Raw genomic sequence first — 23717 nt, 5'->3', positions numbered from 1 at the left:
TTTTGAGTGATTGATTTACTAACTCGTTTATAAAGGCTGTGATGTTGGTGATGTTCTGATGTAGTGTACTTCTTATTTTATCTTGTTAGATTTTTTAATGCATTGCTTTGTGGTCTCAGGGCACCATTGAAAAAGAGACCCTGGTCTCAATTGGGCTCCTCTGATTAAATAAAAGTTAATAAAAGGATATCGTACACAGTACAGTGTACATTTATGTAGTATACTGGATAATGGGATGCATGCTCAATTACAGTGTGTTAAAAACATCCAAATTGTGGCATTTCTTGTCAAATGTCAATTTGATTTGGTGCTCAACATGGAAAACAAAGCGTATTAGTCTCTCCTCTCCATCCGGTCACTTTCACAGGTTTGAGAGAGTCATGCAGAGACACTGTGAGCTGGATGAGTACGGTGTGTCTGGCAGCCTGCCAGGCTAATACGGCTAAAGGGCCTCAGAGCTAGATTGTGTCTGGCTTAGCTGTCCTCATTCTGAATACACAAAACAGGAACAGATCACAGGGAATGTTTGGTAGAGGAGGAGAAAGAAGGCAGAGAAATGGAGGTAATACAATGATATACCATACACATTTCATTCAAATATGTTTTTTTCGCTGCTGTAATATTAGAAGCTGTATTAGTAATAGTAATATTCGTAGTTGTAGGATTTTCAGTATTCCTAGTAGATGCAGCAGCATTAGCAGCAGCAGTAATAGTAGTAGTAGTAATAGTAGTTGTAGTGGTTTCATAGTTGTAGTCATAATAGTAGTAGTAATAGTAGAAGTATTGGTATCATAGTAGTAGTAGTAGTAATAGTAGTAGTAGTAGTATTGGTATCATAGTTGTTGGTATAATAGTAGTAGTAGTAGTAGTAGTAGTAGTAGTAGTAGTAGTAGTAGTAGTAGTAGTAGTAGTAGTAGTAGTAGTAGTAGTAATAGTAGTAGTAGTAGTATTGGTATCATAGTTGTTGGTATAATAGTAGTAGTAGTAGTAGTAGTAGTAGTAGTAGTAGTAGTAGTAGTAGTAGTATTGGTATCATAGTTGTTGGTATAATAGTAGTAGTAGTAGTAGTAGTAGTAGTAGTAGTAGTAGTAGTAGTATTGGTATCATAGTTGTTGGTATAATAGTAGTAGTAGTAGTAGTAGTAGTAGTAGTAGTAGTAGTAGTAGTATGAACAGCAATGGGTCAGCAGAGGTGGATAAGGTGGCTACTGAATAATTCCCTAAGCCTGTCTGTTTCAGCAGCAGACTTCTCTCTCCACAAACCAAATCAGCACCTTTTGTAATGTGATTCATATTCAGCAGGAAACCTCATTACATTCCGCAGATAAAGCCAATGATTTCAAAGCTGCTTGTCATGCAGAGCATGAGAACAAAAGGGATAGATTCAAGTGTATGAATAACAACCGAGGAGCCAATGTGTTAGCTAGCGTGTTACCTACTCTGAGCCTAGCAGGATAGACACATGGCCTATTATCATGCAGTTGTGAAGTTCAATAGAGCAATGTGTTTGTTTCTCATTCATTAACATTGCATGTTAAACAGTAGTCCACGTGTCTTGTTTTATCTCATCTTACATTTGAATGAAATGGAAAATTCATTTAGATTTCTAATTTACACGTTCCCATTATGTTGGAATGGTTTGAATTAGAATGGCTTCAATTAAGATCCTTCACTAAAACATCTGATTGGTTCTGGGGGAAAGGCTCCATGTGCAAAGGATGTTGCCATGTTTGATTTGGAGATTTGAGGAAGTCATGGTGGGACTAATGAGTGCTACAATCAATGTAGAAATGTGTTTTGTGGGTATTACCAATGGGGATAACAGCGCATTAAAATACCGTTACCAATGTGGGCAAGTTTGAAACGAGAGTGATGCCCCTGATAAATAAATGTAAAGCTGGTGACTAGGTAATCTCACCCCAGCCAGCTCGTAGCAATTGAGCCTGACGAGGTTAGCGACCTCACTGGCCTGATAAAGCACATAAACCATATATGTAAAATGAAGAATGCACTATGCTACTACTTGAAGGCCTTGGTTTCAGAACAGTTGCCTGAAGAAATAACATTGAAAAATGAAAAGGTGTACTGGGACTTTCAACCTCTATCTCATCAAGGAATTGACTTTAGTGCCAGAAAACATTTACAAGCCTTTTTCTCTTCGTACCCCTACCATTTTCCAAGCAGTCAATATTTTGCAGTCAATAAATATTTGACAGTTTTAGCCCACATCTGATTGTATTGGAAAGTCAAACAAATAAAAGAGTATAAATCTGCGCTTGGCTCCTCTGAGGAGAGAGACCAGGGATGTATTTTTTGGAAGGCCTACTTCTGGGTTACTCTAATCAAGAGAAAGTGCCGGGATTGGCTCTGTTTGGCTGTAATTAACTAGAATTGTGATTTATTTGGAATCACTGATCAGGCAGCATTTGGTCTCTAGTAGGAAGGGCAATGGCAAACTTTTCAGCCATTGAAGTCAGAGACTTGAAATTAAGATGTTTGGCGGAAAATAGTGTAAAAAATAAATTAAAAGCATTAAAATATTTGATTTCTTTTAATTAATTGTTTACACTATTTCCCGCCAAACGTCTTAATTTCAAGTGTCTGACTTCAATGGCTGAAAAGTTTGCCATTGCTCTTTTATATTGTAAAGGGTACAAAATGATTACAATATGTACATGATATTTGCATAGGCAGGTACAGTACATACACATTTAACATAGTAGACTACTTACACCTGTGATACCTGTTTGCATTTTGTGTAATTACACTGAGGTTAGTCTAAGACATCTCTGAGGAGGTTGGACTTGAAATCAATTAGCACTCAATCAAGTCATAAGCCAATAATAATTGATAAACCCTTTTCTGGCTGTTGTTGTGATTAGTAGAGGGAAGTGTATCGGTTATTTCAATTTTAATAAATGCTTATTGGGAGTATGGTAGCTCAATCAACATGACTATTTATTCTATGTATTATTTATTCTGTTGGGATTAGGATAATACAATCAATCTAGAATCTGACCGGATGCAGTGCACCATGTGAATTCAAATAACATTATTTTTATATTCATGTTTATTTTATCCCTGAGACAGATCATGAATATGCCTCTAAACGTCACAACACAGTAGCGCTCTTGCTTTGAGAGAGAGGCTGAAAGAGAGAGGGAGAGGGTGGGATGCAAGACAGCATGCGAGAGCTAGCAAAAGAGAAGGGTTGGCTCACTCACCATGCAGTCAGGCAGTGCGAGCATCGGAACCGTTTGACAGCATTTGATGACAAAACCCGTTCTGAACTTCTATCTATCTGCACCTCAACGTTCTATTGCGATCGATCGTGCATTGATGGGAGAAACTCGCTGCACATTTGAGGGGGGCATGTGCACATTTCAAGACACATGCAAATCTATTTCAGTATCAGGACGAATCCAGTGACCACAACGCCTTTGAAAGAGGAAATGTCAAAGCAGTAATAGAGTATGCTGCTTCGCCAATACGGTATAATGCACTGCTCAGGGTGGACGAGCTGATGTTGTCCTCGTGACTGAGATTTTGACGACTTTCCACGTTGCAGTGCACGCATAGATGTTTTTCTACAGTAAATACTCGCTCCTATTTAAGACTATGGTTCGTGTCTGACGTTATTTATTTCTAGTGGACACGACAGAATGCGTTCTATGTATAATCAACAGCAGCGCTTCTGTAAAGATACACGCGTGCGGCGTTGCATATGATCTAAAGAGAAAGCATTGTTTTGTCCAGCGTCCTTACCAACCTTGAACTTCCTCAATACAGCATCTGCATACCACAGTCTGGGAGACTCGACGCTTGGATGTCAACAGTAGCCCCCCCACATCAGCGCTAGAGAAGCGTTCCTCCGACATCTCAGTGGTGCTGAAAGGACAGCTCCTTGTTTCAGGACTCACAAAGTTGACTTCCACTGAAAGCATCTGCTTTTCACTGCAATTACAGCCGACAACCGAAGTAGCTAAAGTACTCCAAATGCATTATTATTTGGCTTAACGGCTTCTGCCCAACTGTTCTGTTAGGGTCCATGGCTGTGGCACGCAAAATAAAAACTTTGCTCACGGTTAACATTTTTGTTTTTGTGGGGATCATATTGTTCTCGGTATATTGTAGAATACAGGACCGTTCTGAGGAACTCATTCAGATCGGCAGGATATCAGACCAGAGACTGAGGGCCAGGAATGGCAAAGTTTCCAACTTGGTGGACAGGCAGTCCATACTTCAGAGACTGGAGCGGCTGGAGGACGTTGTCTACAACCAATTAAATGGTATGTATTATTATAACTTTAACAACATATTCAGCATATAGCTTTTACTCAAGTATGAGATATTTCTCATTTTCAGCATTGTTAACTGTGGAGTCATATCTCTGTATAGTTATATACATCCTGAATTACTGTCATTTTACTACAGAGCAACTATAAACAGCCCATTTAAAACTATAAACAGCCTACTTTTCCAAATACATTGAATTTGATCAGACAATGGACAATAAGATAAATATGCAACTGGTATATCAGCCATTCAGACAGTATCGGTCATTATGGTACAGTTATTATGTTCAGAGTGAGTCATCCAGTGATGAATGGTGGCTCTTCATGGAGCCACAAATGATTGCCAACAAGTGAATCGGTTTTACTCAAGTAAAATCAATGCAACAGTTCCTAATCTGTGCACTTAACCTGGTCTAATCCCCATCAAAAACACCAGCCAATAGTAGTTAGTATTGGACTCATGGAAGTGAATATTATTGAGAATCCCATAGGGGTGAAAACCCTGGTTCTGGCTACAGAGTTTTGCTTTGTCATTCCCTTGGCCCAAATACAATAGTTTTGTCTGAAATGTACAAATTAAATGGTAAAATTAAATGGTTCTCTAATCGAATGAAAAAACAGACTTATTTCTTTGTTACCTTTAGCCATTGAAATGTGTTGCAGGAGGTTTGGTCTGTCTGGCAAAACAAAATTCTTTAAATCATGTTAATGTTATCTCATCTCTCATTATGCTCCATGGTCCCACTCTTTCATGAAACATGAGAGATTCAGACACTGAAAAGTCCAACATTTATTTTGAGACAGCTAATGCATGCATCACTATTTAGCATTCAGTCAATTCCACAATTACAATAAGAATCATCCATGTGTTTACATTTTAACATGTTATGTTATCAATAGTATATAGAAATCCTATACAAATTGTAAGACAAGCAGCCTGTGCCATCACTGATTTGTTTGAAATAGTGTATGCATCTAATGACAAAGTATAATTCCCTCAATCTCCCTGTTTAGTCGATGTCAACAAAAGCCAGCTTCTGCCGCTGACAACTCGGTAAACCTCAAGGTAAAAAGGTTAACATAAAATCCTTTCCATAGAGGCAGGTTCAAAAAGGATAAGTCTTGTATCCACTGTATCAAACTATCATGGTAGTATTTGTGCTTGGTGCTCAGGAAACTGCCTGTTCATGTCAGAACTATTATAAACAGGATTTTGGTGAAAGTGTTGTGAAGTCAGTTTATTATTCTCTTTGTCAAAAGTGGTCAAGGACAGTCTGTATCTACTGATAATGCTATATAGCATGGCCACAAAACACTCCTAGTTTGAGGGTTTTTATTTGATCTTATTACTGTGCTTTGGTGCTTTGGTGCTGCTTTGGTGCTGGCTGGCATCATTTTTGTACGAAAGAGGTCCCTCTGTCAGTTTGAGTTATGCTTTGCCTTTGGAGCCAGGAGGCACTGGCTCACCAAAAGTATAATGCATCCTCTCATTCAGGGGACTTTGTCTGGAGCGAGGGGCCGGGGAGCCACCATGTATTTGCCCTGGAGTGTACAGAGTGTACAGAGTCAGGAGGAATCCTTCCCTTCTGTCAGCATCTCTTCATGTTTAGCATCCGGATATTTATTGACACATTTAATCATACATTTATATCCTGATTTATTTCTCAATTTTTAAATGGGGAACAGATCACTGATTGTATTCTATTGCCATTGGGATTGGCGTTACAGAGTGAGAACCTTGTGTGCCAATAACCATTACCATGTCCGACAGTGATTTGAAGTAATAGCCCATTTTTCAGTTGTTTATTGTCCAACAATGACATACCAAGGGATTAAGGCTTAGATTAGATTTAGAAGACATTTACAAACTCTTCATCCATTACATGGCTTTGCAAAGTGATGCCGCTCCTGTGCATTGTGCAAGCATTTATTCCAGTACTCCTCAGTCAGTGATTTGGACGATGTTATCTCATTTTCTCTTTGACTCGGTGTGTGATATTGGTGATATTTAGGTTCCAGGTAGAACCCTTTTGGGTTCCAGGTAGAACCCTCTTTGGAAAAGGTTCTACATGGAACCCAAAAGGGTTCTACCTGAAACCAAAAAGAGATCTCCTATGGGGGCAGCTGAAGAACCCATTGGAACCCTTTTTCTAGTGTATACAGTATAGAGAATAGTGTGTCATTTCGGAAGCAATTACAGGAGCAATCTAATCTAATACTATCTAATATTTCCATGAGGTCATTCCTCACCAGAACACCAGTAAAGTGTGCTATCTGTAACTTTGCAATTCACTATGGAAATAACAGACAAGAGGCTAGGGTCATCAGCAGTTCTCCTCTCCTCTGCTGAAGAGGCACTATCCTCTACTGGATAATCATCTATCTGGGTTTAAGCTTCTTGTTAACAGGCTTATAGGACAGTGTTGTGACCTAAGCAGTGCATTAAAAGTGCCAGATCTCTACTTCCTTTCAGTGCAACTTAAGATTCACCGACAGATCCTCTCTGATCTGCGTATTTATGTTTTAGGCTACAATTTTAAAAACAAGTATATGTGTTAACCAATAATCATCAAGACATTCATATGTTATACCTAATTTACATGTTTCAACTTATGTTGCATTAATATGATAAGGTCCCTGTTGTATCTAGATGTAATTAAAATCCTGGATGTATTATAAAGTTGCCCCAAGACACTGGCCTAAGGTCAGCTCTGAGTCTCACAATGAAGTTAAGCAAAAAATATCATGCAGTTGATACTTTACTTTCTCCCAAGATGAATGCCCTGTCATTCATGCACTGTTCTCCCCAGCTCACCTCTCTGTCCTCTGACTGAGTGACCCTGCAGTGTGTCACAGCCTCCGGCTCATTGTTGTCCTTAAATAGACAGGCTGAGCTGAGCAGGGCTGAGTGTTTGTCATCAGTGATGCATGTCACTGAGTCCTGCTTTCATCCTGAGTGAGCGGAGGTGATTAGATGGCATGGCAGCAGCCTCTGAGGATGGTCCAGCTGCAGCAGTAGATATGACTCGTATTTATAATTTCCAATTATGCTGCAGAAATAAATTTTATTTATATGTTAAAGTGTGGAAAGAGAGAACTTCTGACGAGGAATTAGAAATGAAATGATGTTTCATCACCTCATACCCCATACACACTTGATGCTTCAGCCCGTACCTTAATGGTATTCATCACAGTGTGAGTATCATTTTATATTGGAAAGCCACAGACACCTCCCCAGCAGAATGGAGTGGGGGAATGGAGCCTGTGATGGAATATATTTTCCAGTAATGATATGTAGATGAGGAATCATCAACCAAACATTTTCAGTAACTGATGAGAATCTATTCAGTTCCAGCTTTTAGGAATCTGAATCTCTGTAATGTATTCAACGCCTCATCTGACAATCTGCATTTGAGCTACAAGATAATTGCACTTTGTGAAGAGCTAGAGATTTCATATGGTGGTCAAAAACTCCAGCAATTTCATTCCTGTGATTATTTAAAGACTTTAATTTCATGATTCCCTACAAAGCACTGACATTAGTTGTCCTCGCCCTCCTAAATGAGGGGTCAGATCCATGTGAAAATATTTAATTTGCGTTAGGAACCTGGCATATTTCCTGACTTATAGACAGATCTACTGTACTGTATGTTGACTAAAGTATTTTTGCTAAATGGTGCTGTTTGTGCACTTCTTTTGATACAGTACTTTCTTCTTTCAGTCCTCTGCATGTGTTACCATGCAAGCTTGGATTGTTATGATGATTCATTGGGTCTCGAGATACAGTATCACAATGACAATGACAATGACAATTTACAAATACAAGTAACCCCTCTAAATCTTGATGACCCATTAGCTTGCCCTTTTTCCATCATGAGCAGCAAATCAAGGCTTAATGCATTATCCTTTACGCGTTATGCATTTCCCTTGTTGCCATTGCTTTATGGATCGCCCAATTTTAGCTTTTAAAACCAACTACTGGTAGTTATTTTCCTCTATTTGAACAACAGATCACTCAACCAGATCCAAGACATCAATATTTATCACATCTCAGCATCACTTTTGACACGCATAACTCCACTCTCCCTTTAAATCATTCACAGAATGGAGGTGTCTTTCAGTTTGAAAATCTATCTCATCAGCCCAAATCAGACATTTTTTGAAGGTTGTTACATCATTTATCACTGTTATGACGCTATAATGTATCCTGTTGTGGGCGCCTCTATTAAAATGGATTCTGAGGTGAGCGACTGAGCATCGAGATGGATATGCACTTGGACATAGTGCACCCAGATTGATGTTTGATGGAAGCCAGCCTTTCTTGTACCCATATCCGCACAGAAACAAATCTGTCCATCTCAGGGTGTTGGAACAGTACATCATTATGCGTCCCAAATGACAACCTATTTCCTATAAAGTTCACTACTTTTGACAAGGGCCCATAACACTCTGGTCAAAAGTAGTGCACTATAGGGATAGTGTACCATTTGGCACACACCCTTCATCTCCCCATAGTGTGCTGCTAACCTCTTCATACTGGAAATAGTGCCTGTGTGTTTGCAGTGGAACAACCAGATGTTTCCCTGTAATTAATTCATTGTGGGATAATGAAGGTGTTTTGCTAATCTGCAGTTTGAAGAATGAAACTAGAGGAAGTAGAGGATAATGTGTTGAGGATGTATCAGTGATACAACATGAATCATCACAACAGCATAGTACCAAAGACATCTCTAGAGAGGCTTCTGGTTAGGCTAAGAAGCTTGAAGCTCTTTTAGCTGACTTTGCCATTGTGAATAAGCAGTAGCAAAGTAACCTAAAAAGTGTCTTACTGCCCATAAATTACCGGTCAATCTAACAAGTCTGTCGTCAGTATCCTGGAAAAACCTTCTATCCTTGATTTCTTTCACCCCCAACTTGCATAACAATATGTTAGGCCTGTTGTGTGCCTTGACAAAACAAGTGAATGTTTAAGCTCATTACATACAGGTCCAACCCAATGGCCCACGGAGTCTGGCCAACATCACAGTACAGTAACATGATGTGGCTTAGAGGCACACTGACATTCAGAGGACTGGCAGAATACTATGATAGCTGGAGCATTTGCCATTGCCATTTGCCTCAATAGTTTTCCTCGCCTGTGTCACAATTGTCTCTCATTGTTGTAGAAAATGACTTGGCCTACTCATGGGTTTTAGTGAATGCAATCATTCTATATTAGATTGTGCCTAGAATGTGAATTATATTAAATGGCTTGAGCTTTGTCTAAGTAAATATTTCAAGTCACTTTATACACTTAACAATATCTACTTTACCGATCCAGAGTGGTTTGTAATAAAACACAGTTGAATTTAATATTTAAATGTGTAACGGCTCTCTTCTATCTCCTCCTCTGATGAAGAGGTAGAACAAGGATCGGACCAAAATGCAGCGTGATGGTGATTCATGATATTTTAATGAAGGAAAAAGTAAACATACAGAAACTACCAAAAAAAACGAAATGAAATAACGAAAACCGAAACAGTCCTATCTGGTGCAAACACAAAGACAGGAACAATCACCCACGAAACACTCACAGAATATGGCTGCCTAAATATGGTTCCCAATCAGAGACAACGATAATCACCTGACTCTGATTGAGAACCGCCTCAGGCAGCCATAGACTACGTAGACACCCCACAAAACCCCTAAGACAAAAACACACCACAATAACCCATGTCACACCCTGGCCTGACCAAATAAATAAAGAAAACACAAAATACTAAGACGAAGGCGTGACAAAATGGCAATATCTATGAAGCCAACATATGGAATTGTTTTAGTATGGTCATAAGATGGACCATTTAGCAATTTGATTTAAACTTTTAGGACCCCTGTCGATATCCCCCCAAAAAATATTATTTCATGAAACATTGAGTTTGGCCTGCTATTAGCCCATAGAAATGCATTGAATAAAGTGTTCATACATGGCAAGAAATATAGTCCAAAAATAAATCAAAAGGATTATGGTTTGTGGTGTCTGAAATGCTTCTGAGGGATATTGGAAAGCATCAGGAACCAAAATAAAAAAATAAATAAAAGGTACATGTGTAACCCTAGTCCCAAAAATACCTTTTTACATCACAGTCACGGGAGACATTCTCACGAGTCACTTGAAGCTTGTGGGCGTTGTAGAGCGAAACGGAGAACACGTTCGTGTTTGCGAGAGTCACATCTTTCCATAGTGGGGTCATATTAGTCTGGACTCTACAGACGTTTTCATGAGAAGACCGATTTTCAGAATGTCTCATGGTCTGACAAACACCACTGAAGCTCTGCCATCTTCCACCGTAGATGCAGAAGGCCGATATCGACGTGGTGGATTGAGACGCAGCCCTTGCAAAAACCCAGAAGTCTCTAGCTTAAACACACAGATTTTGATGGCTCTTTTTTTATTATATTAATTGGATTTCCCAACGGGTGCGTGCATTGAATCTAGGGGGTAACGAAAGTATACATCAGGCCTCCCAAGTGGTGCCGTGGTCTAAGGCACTGCATCGCAGTGCTAGCTGTGCCACAAGAGATTCTGGGTTCGAGTCCATGCTTTGTCACAGCCGAACGCGACCGGGAGACCCATGGGGCGGTGCACAATTGGTGCACAATTGGCACAGCATCATCTGAGTTAGGGGAGGGTTTGGCCTGCAGGGATATCCTTGACACATCGCACACTAGCGACTCCTGTAGCGGGCCAGGCACAGTGCACGCTGACACTGTCGCCAGGTGTACGGTGTTTCCTCCAACACGTTGGTGCGGCTGGCTTCCAGGTTAAGTGGGCATTGTGTTAAGAAGCAGCGCGGTGTTTCAGAGGACACACGGCTCTCGACCTTCGCCTCTCCTGAGTCCGTACGGGAGTTGCAACAATGAGACTAGACTGTAACTACCAATTGGATACCACGAAATTGGGGAGAAAAAGGGGTAAAAAAAATCTTTGTGGTGGAGTTGTTGGTTTTCATCAAAAGCTTAACAACAAAAATGAAAGCTTTCTTTTCCCCATCTATTTTCATTATTAAGTTGTAGCATTGTAAGGATTTCTTGCTTTGCTCCAAGCAACAGAATATTCAGCCTCCATAAAAAGAACATGAGAAACATGAAAAGATGAATCAGCAGCAGACTGAGAAATGGTAGCTACAACAAATTATCCTCTGAGGTATTACCAAAGCACAACTTTATCGGCAGCAGCACAACAAAGGCAGCTCCAAAACCACATAAACTGTCCACTCACCACTTCTATAAATCCCTGAGCTGGATCTGTTTGCTGTTGCTGCTCAATAAAGTGTCAAAACAGTACAGGGTAAAACCAGTCCTCTGAACCGCACTCACACGATGAGTCACATTGCTTGAGGCGTAGAGTAGCATTGGGTCCCTGGGCCACTACCTAGGCTTTAGCTTAGTGGCCTAATGTGTTCTTCTGACGTGTAAGAGACCCAGGTTTAAACCTTGTCAGTCGCACAAGGCCTATTTTAAAATAGCTCTCCTCCACTCTGTCAGCTGTAGACAGCAGACATCAGCAGTAGCAGATAGACTTCTGTGAGTGCATCCGCTTCTCCTGTAATGGAATTTGCTTCAGCCAGCCAGAAGAAGCGGGGAGTGCGGGGAGCAAAATAACCAGGACCGCGGAAAACAAAACTGCAGGGATGCAAGGCTGTTTCCGAGTCTCATGCAGAGAGAGTGACACTCCAGATTTCATTTTCAGTTGCTTCTTAGATTGCCTCAATGTCATGAGAGCGGGCAATTGGGATTCAGACTGGGTCCATAATGCTAGTGAGCCCCACCCAGGGTGTCAGATGACACCACTGCATTGCCCCTGATGGGATCCCTCTCGTGGGAGGTGACAGTTTGCAACTGCCAACTGTTCAGCTCCAATGGCAAATCTCCCAGAACCTCCCCAAAAAACATTTCTTGCAATGGCTTGTTGGGGAATGTGTGACCCTAAATCTTCATTAGTATGCGCTGTTTACTTGCTGTTTCTGTCCGTCTGTTGAGAAGAGGCAACATGGTTTTCCTGTGGAGACCACTCTAGAAGTCTGACAGGAATATCAAATTAAGCCCCTACAATGTCACTGTGCAGCAGAGTTTAAAATAGCCAATCCAGAAAAGCCATGAGACATCATACCTAGGCAACGTGCAGCACAGGTTAAAATATCCAGATGGGAGAAAAAGCAATAAGACTCACTCCATACTTAAACAGACAAGGGGGGCCGAGTTAGGGAAACCCTGACCTAGTGAACGGCTAGCGAAATGTAGTGGAAAGGCTGTATTTGTTTGTTGATAGATTTTGTATTATTTACCCAGTTGACCCCTTCCTCTGCAGGGAATTATAGCAGTCTAGAGAACCACTTTAGTGGCCAGTAGTATCCCTGTCAGTTCCAGTTCAAATCAAATCAAATTTGAATCGTCACATGCGCCTTAAACAACAGGTGTAGACTACAGTAAAAAGGCTTACTTACAAGCCCATTTCCAACAATGCAGAGTTAAAAAGTAAGACAGATATTTGCTAAATATAAGAGGAATTAGTAACACAATAAAAACAATAATGAGTATCAGTACCCAGTCAATGTACTGTAGGTCCATTCAGTTCATTTTATATCCTGAAAATCTCCCCAGTCCTTAATGATTACAAGCATACCCATGGCATGATGTAGCCACCACTATGCTTGAAAACATGAAGAGTTGTACTCAGTAATGTATTGTATTGGATTTGCCCCAAAACATACACTATATATATACAAAAATATGTGGACAGCCACTTAAATTAGTGGATTTGGCTATTTCAGCCACACCCATTGCTGACAGATGTATAAAATCGAGCACACAGCCATGCAATCGAGATAGACAAACATTGGCAGTAGAATGTCCTTACTGAGCTCAGTGATTTTCAAAATGACACCGTAGTAGGACGCCAACAAATTTCTGCTCTGCTAGAGCTTCCCCGTTCAACTGTAAGTGCTGTTATTGTGAAGTGAAAAAATCTTGGAGAAACAACTACTCAGCCGCGAAGTGGTAGGCAACACAATCTCACAGAAAGGGACCGCCGAGTGCTGAAGCGCATAAGAATAATCTGTCCTCGCCTGCAACACTCCCTAACGAGTTCCAAACTGCCTCTGGAAGCAACATCAGTACAATAACTGTTCGTCGGGAGCTTCATGAAATGGGTTTCCATGGCTAAGCAGTGGCACACAAGCCTAATATCACCTGTGCAATGCCAAGCGTCCCTGGAGTGGTGTAAAGCTCGCCGCCATTGGACTCAGTGGAGCAGTGGACACAGATTCTCTGGAGTGATGAGTCCCGCTTCACCATCTGGCAGTCTGACAAACGAATCTCTGTTTGGCAGATGCCAGGAGAACGCTACCTGCCAACAGTAAAGTTTGGTGGAAGAGGAATAATGGTCTGGGCTGTTTTTCATGGTTCAGGCTAGGCCCCTTAGTTCCAGTGACCTGAAATCTTAACGCTACAGCATACAATTACATACAACAACAGTTTGGGGAAGTCCCTTTCCTGTTTAAGCATGACAATGCCTCCATGCACAAAGCGAGGTCCATACAGAAACCCTGACCTCAACCCCATCAAACACCTTTGAGATGAATTGGAACACCGACTGCGAGCCAGGCCAAATCGCCCAACATCAGTGGCCAAACTCACTAATGCTCTTGTGGCTGAGTGGAGCATGTCCCCACAGCAATGTTCCAACATCTAGTGAAAAGCCTTCCCAGAAGAGTGGAGGCTGTTATAGCAGCAAAGGGGGAGAAACTCCTTATTCATGCCCATGGTTTTGGAATGAGATGTTTGATGAGCAGGTGTCCTCATACTTTTGATCATGTAGTTTAACACTTTGTATTCAGGACAAAAAGTTATCAGGGAGGTTTTCCAGTGCCACATTTCTTGCAGTATTACATTTGTGTCTTGTTGCAAACAGGATGCATGTTGTGGAATATTTTTATTATGTACAGGCTTCATTCTTCATTCTTTTCATTCTGTCAGTTAGGTTAGTATTGTGGAGTAACTACAATGTTGTTGATCCATCCTCAGTTTTCTCCTATCACAGCCATGAACTATTTTACAGTCACCATTGGCCTCAAGGTGAAATCCCTGAGCTGAGTTAGGAAGGACGCATGTATCTCTATAGGGACTGGATGTAATGATACAACATCCAAAGTGTAATTGATAACTTCACCGTTCTCAAAGAGATATGCAATGTCTGCTTTTTTATTTTTACTAATAGATGCCCTTCTTTGAGAGGCACTGGAAAACCTCCCTGATCTTTGTGGTTGAATCAGTTATTGAAATTCACTGCTCGACTGAGGGACCTTACAGATAATTGTATGTGTGGGGTACAGAGATGATGTAGTCAATCAAAAATCATGTTAAACACTATTATTGAACACAGAGTGAGTCCATGCAACTTATTATGTGAGTTGGTAAGACAATGTTAAATCCTGAACTTATTTCAGGCTCGCTGTCATGCCCTGTGATTTGGGTGGGCATTCTATGTTTTCTATTTCTTTGTTTTTGGCCGCCTGTGGTTCCCAATCAGATGCAGCTGTCTATCGTTGTCTCTGATTGGGAATCATACTTAGGAGCCTTTTTCCCACCTAATGTTGTGGGTAATTATTCATTTTCTGTGTGTGTGTGTGTGTGTGTGTGTGTGTGTGTGTGTGTGTGTGTGTGTGTGTGTGTGTGTGTGTGTGTGTGTGTGTGTGTGTGTGTGTGTGTGTGTGTGTGTGCGTGCGTGCGTGCGTGCGTGCGTGCGCGCGCGCGCGCCATGGTTGCGTCACGGTCGGTTTCTGTTTACCTGTTTTTTTTTGTGAAGGTTTCACTTTATTAAAAGATGTGGAATGACATGCACGCTGCGCCTTGGCTCATTTATGACAGGGAGTTTGAAGACCGTGAATGTGACACTCGCCATAAAAAAATAGTTAAATACATATTGACTCAAGACTTTCAGCTTTTCATATTTAATTCATTTGTAAACATTTTGGAAAAGATCATTCCTCTGACATTATGGGTTATTTTGTGTAGCCCAGTGACAAAAACCGTAAATGTAATCACTTTTAAATTCAGGCTGTAACACAACAAAAGTGGGAAAAGTCAAGGGGTGTGAATACTTTCTAGTCACTGTATAATAAACAGAGTAGCGGCGTCAATATGCATGTGTATGTTTTTGTGTGTGAGTGAGTGAATGTAGTATGTGTGTGTGTGTGTGTGTGTGTGTGTGTGTGTGTGTGTGTGTGTGTGTGTGTGTGTGTGTGTGTGTGTGTGTGTGTGTGTGTGTGTTGGAGTGGCAGTGTAGTATGAGTGTGTGGGTAGAGTCTAGTGAGAGCCAGTGCAAGTGAGTCAGTGCAAAACAATTAAGATCAATAAATAATTACAGGGGACAATGTAAATTGTCTGGTTAGCCATTTGATTAACTGTTCAGTAGTCTTTTTGCTTCTGGGTCGAAGCTGTTCAGGTGCCATTTTGTCCCAGACCTGGTACTCCGGTACCGCTTGGGTGGCTGGAGTCGTTTAACATTTTTAGGGCCTTCCTCTGACACCACCTGGTATAAAAGTCCTCAATGGCAGGGAGTTCGCCACCAGTGATGTACTGGGCTGTACACACTACTCTCTGTAGAGTCTTGCAGTCAGATGCTGAGCAGTTTCCATACAAAGCAGTGATTCAGCCAGTCAAGATGTTCTCAATGGTACAGCTGCAGAAGTTTTTGAGGATCTGAGGGCCCATGCCAAATCTTTTCAGCCTCCTAAGAGGGAAGAGGCATTGCCATGCCCTCTTCATGACTGTGTTTGTGTGTATGGACCATGATAGGTCCTTAGTGATGTGGACACAGAGGAACTTGAAGTTCTCGACCCGCTCCACTACAGCCCCGTAGATGTGAATGGGGGCGTGTTCAACCTTACGTTTCCTGTAGTCCACGATCAGCTCCTTTGTCTTGCCCACGTTGAGGGAGGGGTTGTTGTCCTGGCACCACACTGCCAGGTCTTTGACCTCCTCCCTATAGGCTATCTCATCGTCATCGGTGATCAGGCCTACTGCCGTTGTGTCGTCCACAAACTTAATGATGGTGTCGGAGTCGTGCATGGCCATGTAGTTGTGGGTGAACAGGGAGTAGAGGAGGGGACTGAACACGCACTCCTGAGGGACCCCCGTGTTTGCGGACGTGTTGTTGCCTACCCTCACCACCTGGGGACGACCCGTCAGGAACTCCAGGATCCAGTTGCAGAGGGAGGTACCGTGCTTTTACACCTGCATTGTTTGCTGTTTGGGGTTTTAGGCTGGGTTTCTGTATAGCACTTTGAGATATCAGCTGATGTACGAAGGGCTATATAAATAAATTTGATTTGATTTGATACTTAGGTAGCCTTTTCCCACTGTTTTTTTGTGGGTGATTATTTTCTGTTCTGTGTTTTTCTTCACCGTACAGGACTGTTCGTTTGTTGTTGTGTTGTTTTTCCAGTGTTCAGTTGTTTCATTAAAGAATATGAACACTTACCACGATGTGCATTGGTCCTCACCTTCTTCCATCGCCAACGTCCGGCCAAACTGAGCAATTGGGGGAGAAGAGCTTTGGTCAGGGAGGTGATCATGAACCCGATGGTTCATAATTCCTCTGTGGAGATGGGAGAAACTTCCAGAAGGACAGCCATCTCTGCAAAACTCCACCAATGAGGCCTTTATGGAAGAATGGCCAGACGGAAGCCACTCCTCAGTAAAAGGCAAATGACAGCCCGCTTGGAATTTGCCAAAAGGCACCTAAAGGTAGGGCTGTTGCGGTGACCATATTACTGCCACACAGGTGGTCACAAGTCATGATGGCAGTCTAATTCCACATGACCGTTTAGTCATTAGTAGCCTACCAAACTGGTACTCAGCACTCTATTGTCCCTCTATTCACTCTGACATCAATGCAAATGTAATCGAAAATCTAAACAAACACTTCATGAGAGCCCTTGAGCTCATTTTGGGCAACATTTCTACAGTTTATGCAATTGCACGAGAAACGTGTGATGGCCTCTACTAAAAATAGGAGGCTCCCCTTAGCTTTCTCTAGGCTTACTATATTTATTTATAAATGTTCCTAATATTAAGCACATTGCTTATATTTACAACAGGAGTATAGCCTACCTGGCTGGCATGTAAATGAACCACGCGAAATCTGTCCCCCATTCACCACATAAATGCATAGATGACATGGATTTTATCCCACTGCCCCTTTTTCGATACAGGTGCATGATAATGGTCCATTCTAAATCAAAACTAATTTCCCACATATATTATTTAGTATATGTAAAGACAGGATTAGATCAAGAATAGTCTGATGGGTGATAATATTAGCCTATCACTTGTGAATTATACAGTTGAAGTCGGAAGTTTACATACACTTAGGTTAGAGTTATTAAAAGTCGTTTTTCAACCACTCCACACATTTCTTGTTGAGAAGCTATAGTTTTGGCAAGTCGGTTAGGACATCTACTTTGTGCATGACACAAGTACATTTTCACAGACAATTTATTTAACTTATAATTCACTGTATCACAATTCCAGTGGGTCAGAAGTTTATATATACTAAGTTGACTGTGCCTTTAAACAGCTTGGAAAATTTCAGAAAATGTTATGGCTTTAGAAGCTTCTGATAGGCTAATTGACATAATTTGAGTCAATTGGAGGTGTACCTGTGGATGTATTTCAAGGCCTACCACCAAACTCAGTGCCTCTTTGCAAATGGCAAAATCATGGCAAAATCAAAATAAATCAGCCAAGACCTCAGAAACAAATTGTAGACCTCCACAAGTCTGGTTCATCCTTGGGAGCAATTTCCAAACGCCTGAAGGTACCACGTTCATCTGTGAAAACAATAGTATGCAAGTATAAACACCATGGGACCAGGCAGCCGTCATACCACTCAGAAAGGAGACGTGTTCCCTCTCCGAGAGATGAACGTACCTTGGTGCGAAAAGTGCATATCAATCGCAGAACAACAGCAAAGGACCTTGTGAAGATGCTGGAGGAAACAGGTACAAGAGTATTTATATCCACAGTAAAACGAGTCCTATATCGACATAATCTGAAAGGCCGCTCAGCAAGGAAGAAGCCACTGCTCAAAAACCGCCATAAAAAAGCCAGATAACGGTTTGCAACTGCACATGGGGACAAAGATCGTACTTTTTGGAGAAATGTACCCTGGTCTGATGAAACTAAAATATAACTGTTTGGCAATAATGACCATTGTTATGTTTGGAGGAGAAATGGGGAGGCTTGCAAGCTGAAGAACACCATCCCAACTGTGAAGCATGGGGGTGCCAGCATCATGTTGTGGGGGTACTTTGCTGCAGGAGGGACTGGTGCACTTCACAAAATAGATGGCATCGTGAGGAAAGAAAATTATGTCGCTATATTGAAGCAACATCTCAAGACATCAGTCAGGAAGTTAAAGCTTGGTTGCAAATGGGTCTTCCAAAAAGACAATGACCCCAAGCATATTTCCAAAGTTGTGGCAAAATGGCTTAAAGACAACACAGTCAAGGTATTGGAGTGGCCATCACAAAGCCCTGACCTCAATCCTATAGAAAATGTGTGGGCAGACCTGAAACAGCGTGTGCGAGCAAGGAGGCCTACAAACCTGACTCAGTTACACCAGCTCTGTCAGGAGGAATGGGCCAAACTTCACCCAACTTATCGTGGAAGCTTGTGGAAGGCTACCCAAAACGTTTGACCCAAGTTAAACAATTTCAAGGCAATGCAACCAAGTACTAATTGAGTGTATGTAAACTTCTGACCCACTGGGAATGTGATGAAAGAAATAGAAGCTGAAATATATCATTCTCTCTACTTTTATTCTGACATTTCACATTCTTAAAAGAAAGTTGTGATCCTAACTGACCTTATCACAGGGAATGTTTTACTAGGATTAAATGTCAGGAATTGTGAAAAACTGAGTTTAAATGTATTTGGCTAAGGTGTATGTCAATTTACGACTTCAACTGTATATTATCACTTGTGACTGATGCTCAGCATAAAAAAACAGTGACTTTTTTTGCAACTTTTTCTAATCATAGTCGCACACCTCATGTGGCCAAGCTCTATGTTTTGATAAGATTTGTATTACAACTAAAGTTGTCAAATGACTTCTTAAAAATAAGCACATTAATCAGCTTTACAAGGGGTGTAGAGCCTAACTGGCATACATAAGCATCGCATGTTTCAAGTTTGGGGAAGATCATTTTCACATATAAAATGCACTTTTATAATAAAAGCATTACATGCATAATTGCATTACATGCATAATTGCATTTGCCGTCAATTTTGATAATGGTGTTTTCTGCTAATGGGCGTTAGCGCTTATCGCCTACTACCATGTGTGCATTGCTGCACTTATAATGTGAAGAAATAGCCTAATAGTTCATCAACATTTTGAGCTAAACCTTCTGATCTGTTGCGTCAGCCACATTATGTAAAAAATGTTTTGCTGATGCTAGTGGTTGTATTAATCTGGGATCTATCTATGGGGGATTGACATAGGCTAGTGCTTTTGCTGTACGTTAGGCCTTCTCATCTTGTTGGCTGACAAAAAGTAAATGTGGACAGTTCTTCCAACATTTTAAATATGCACATCGGAATTGGATAAGGACCTGTGCAGTTGCGTCCCCGATGTGTCTGTCTTCACTTGTAGCCTGTGAGAAAGACCTGATCATGTGATGGAGAGCCATGTGAGTGAGAGCTGGTTCGGGGTGCTCAGCACTCAGGGAGAGTGGCCGCAAAAAGCATGGATTTTTTTAGGGTGCATTACGGCCACACAAAGGGTATGTCACCGTGAAGTTCTAGGAGTTATCAAGTGTTTGTCAAATTGGGAATGAGTTTCTGATGTAGTGTGTACAGCCTGCGCAAAAAACTAAGCAGATTTCATGCCTTTCAAACAACTTTTTTCATTTCTTCATAAGATTCGCATCATGCAGCCTTACAATGTATTAAAAATCTAAACATGTAGCCCAACGTTTGTGGAACAATTAAAGTTACATGAATAACTAAATTAAGCATATAGAAATACCTATTTCTTTGTTAAACGCTCAACACAGAATAGCCGTATGTGTGCACCCCCTCAAATCGTTTGGAGAAAATGTCCTTTCTATTTGATTCAGCTTTGTTCAATTGTATTCTTCATACTATAAAATGCCACGGAATTCTAAGCAAACTGGTTGGCTAAATGAACTAGGGCAGTCCACAGCCATTTGGCATAGCCAGATCAGGCTTTTAGGCTATGTGTGGAAGCCAGGAGATGCTAAATGTGTTGATGTTAATTTAACTTTTAATCACTGAGAGACCGGCAGTTATTTGCTTGACAATCACCAGCTAACATTTTGTGACCGCCACAGCTATACCAAAAGGACTCTCAGACCATGAGAAACAAGATTCTCTGGTCTGATGAAACCAAGAATGAACTCTTTAGCCTGAATGCCAAGTGTCAAGTTTGGAGGAAACCTGGAACCATTCCTATGGTGAAGCATGGTCATGGCCGCATCATGTTGTGGAGATGTTTTTCGGCAGCAGGGACTGGAAGACTGCTCAGGATCGACGCAAAGATGAACGGAGAAAAGTGCAGAGAGATCCTTGATGAAAACCTGCACTCAGGACCTTAGATTGGGGCGAATTTTCACCTTCCAACAGGACAACAACCCTAAGCACACAGCCAAGACAACGCAGGAGTGGCTTCGGGACAAGTCTCAATGTCCTTGATTGGCCCCCCACATACAGGTGTGCCAAGCTTGTAGTGTCATACCCATTTTATTCCAAATAAATGTGCAAAAATGTCTAAAAACAGATTTGCTCTGTCATTACAGGGTATTGTGTGTTGATTGATGAGGGAAACAACTATTTAATCAATTTTAGAATAATGCTGTAACATAACAAAATGTTGAAAAAGTCAAGGGGTCTGAATACTTTTCGAATGCACTTGTAATGTGTATGCTGGGAGTCGGGAAGCAAGTACAGGGAGTGCAAATTTTATAATAAATAGAACATAGTACAAAAATAGAAACGCACGAAAAGCTTACAGACATGAAACAATAACAGAGTCAATAACTCCTGGGAAAGAACCAAAGGGAGTGACAGATATAGCGGATGTAATCAGGAAGGTCATGGAGTCCAGGTGAGTGTCATGAGGTGCAGGTGCGCGTAACGATGGTGGAAGATGTACGTAATGATGTGACAACTGGTGACATTGCGTTCCAGAGAGGGGAAGCAGGAGTAAAAGTGACAATACCCCCTCCCTGAAGCGCGGCACCAGCCGCCAGATGACGCCGACCAGAGGGATGGTCCCGAGGACCAGGAGTGGGCCAGTCGCTTTTGCTAAGGTGCGGGAATGTGTAGAGACAGCTGAGGTGTGGGAGCCTGACGAAGCGGCTGAGGCATCCCCGGTTGCTTCGGCAGCGGCACTTGGACCCGACAAGTACTCGTTACAACTGTACAGTCGTCCAGAACAGCTGGTGCTCTTATGCATAGTTCAGTGTTTCTTGCCTCGAAACGAGCATTGAAGGCCTTTAGCTTGTCCGGTAGGCTCATGTTACTAGGCAGCTCTTTGCTTTCCCTTTGTAATCCGTGATAGTTTGTAAGCCCTGCCACTTCCGACAAGCTGGTAGTATTCAATCTTAGTCCTTTATTGATGGTTCGTCGGAGGGTGTAACAGGATTTCTTATAAGTGTTCGGATTAGTGTCCTGCTCCTTGAAAGCAGCAGCTCTAACCTTTAGCTCAGTGCGGATGTTGCCTGTAATCCATGGCTTCTGGTTAGTCACTGTGGGGACAACGTTGTTGATGCACTTATTAATGAAGCCAGTGACTGATGTGTTAAACTCCTCAATGCCATGGGATGAATCCCGGAACGTATTCCAGTCTGTGCTAGCATAACAGTAGTTTAGCATCCACTTCATCGGACCACTTCCATATTTAGCGTGGCACTGGTGCACTGTTTGAGGATATAGTTATGGTCCGATTTTTGTAGGCCGGGGGTGTCACGATTGTCTAATTAGTTGACGGACCAAGGCCCAGCGTACGTAGAGTTCCACATGTTTATTACCGTAAATGAAACTCACAAAAACAATAAAGAGCAACGAAACATGACGTTCTGTAGAGCTCACAGGCATCAACACAAAAACAAGATCCCACAAAAACCAGTGGGGAAATGGCTGCCTAAATATGATCCCCAATCAGAGATAAACAGCTGCCTCTGATTGGGAACCATACCAGGCCAACATAGAAATAAATTCACTAGATCACCCACCCTAGTCACACCCCGACCTAACCAAAATAGAGAATAAAATGTCCCTCTATGGTCAGGGCGTGACGGGGGGAGAGCTTTGTATGCATCTCTGTGTGTTGAGCAAAGGTGATCTAGAGTTGTTTCCCCTCTTGTTGCACAGGTGACATTCTGGTAGAAATGAGGTAAAATGGATTTCAATTTTCCTGCACTAAAATCACTGGCAGCTAGTTCTAATTGTAATTAGGTTAACCAAAAGATTATCTTCTGTTCTTCTCCAAATAAGGAGAATTCCAACAGTGGTTTTAGACCTGATATCCTGTAAAATGAACAATACCATGGCAATGTACACATCTGTAATTTAATACTTGTGCCATAAAAATGTTAATCGAAACATTATACTGTATGTATCTCTGTCTTGCAATACCACTACTTCTTCTCTGTTCCTTGCTCTGCTCTGTCATCTTGAGAAATCCATGTCCAGGTTGGTATTTGCAGCACCTCCATAGACAGACAGAGTAATGATGTCCTACAGAAGAGCCTTGCCGAATCTAAGGGCTGTCACCCTCTATGATCCTCACAGCCCATGAATGTCAATCAGCTGTCCCTCTGCATGGCCTCTTCTCTCACCTATCATTGTCTCTCTCTCTCTCTCTCTCTGTCTCTGTCTCCCTGTGTGTGTGTGTGTGTGTGTGTGTGTGTGTGTGTGTGTGTGTGTGTGTGTGTGTGTGTGTGTGTGTGTGTGTGTGTGTGTGTGTGTGTGTGTGTGTGTGTGTGTGTGTGTGTGTGTGTGTGTGTGTGTGTGTGTGTGTGTGTGTGTGTGTGTGTGTGTGTACGTGTGTGTACGTGTGTGTACGTGTGTTTGCGCGCGTGTGTGTGTGTACATTAATGTCTGCATGCGTGTGTGCCTGCATGTGCCTTTGTGTGTGTGTGTGTTCTGCAGGTCTGGCTAAGCCCATGGGGCTGGTGGAGGGGCCTGGAGGTCTGGGCCAGGGAGGAGCAGCTGCTACTCTGGGGGACGACAGCCATGTTGACGGGGAGGGGAAGTACGAGGACTATGGCTACAACGCCCAGCTCAGTGACCGCATCTCCCTGGACCGCAGCATCCCCGACTACAGACCCCAAAAGTAGGATTCATTTTATTAATT

General features: G+C 41.9%; 1 protein-coding gene across 2 annotated transcripts in view; it reads left to right on the top strand.

The window, feature by feature from the left end:
• Window positions 1-512: 512 nt before the first annotated feature.
• The window catches only part of LOC118358450 (polypeptide N-acetylgalactosaminyltransferase 9), a 140861-nt gene continuing 117656 nt past the window's right edge, over window positions 513-23717 (top strand). Inside the window, exons 1-3 of one of the 2 annotated variants that reach the window (XM_035736288.2) lie at window positions 513-562; window positions 4134-4288; window positions 23513-23696. In XM_035736288.2, coding sequence (XP_035592181.1) covers window positions 23527-23696 — 170 coding nt within the window. In that variant the 5' untranslated portion in view covers window positions 513-562; window positions 4134-4288; window positions 23513-23526. Of the gene's footprint in view, window positions 563-3174; window positions 4289-23512; window positions 23697-23717 lie in introns of those variants that run through there. The other variant, XM_035736287.2, reaches the window with a different exon arrangement.

This window comes from Oncorhynchus keta, chromosome 25 (genome assembly GCF_023373465.1).
Source record: "Oncorhynchus keta strain PuntledgeMale-10-30-2019 chromosome 25, Oket_V2, whole genome shotgun sequence".
Taxonomy (NCBI): Eukaryota; Metazoa; Chordata; class Actinopteri; order Salmoniformes; family Salmonidae; genus Oncorhynchus; species Oncorhynchus keta.
The sequence above is the reverse complement of the archived record's forward strand: the minus strand, read 5'-3'. Positions and strand labels throughout refer to the sequence as shown.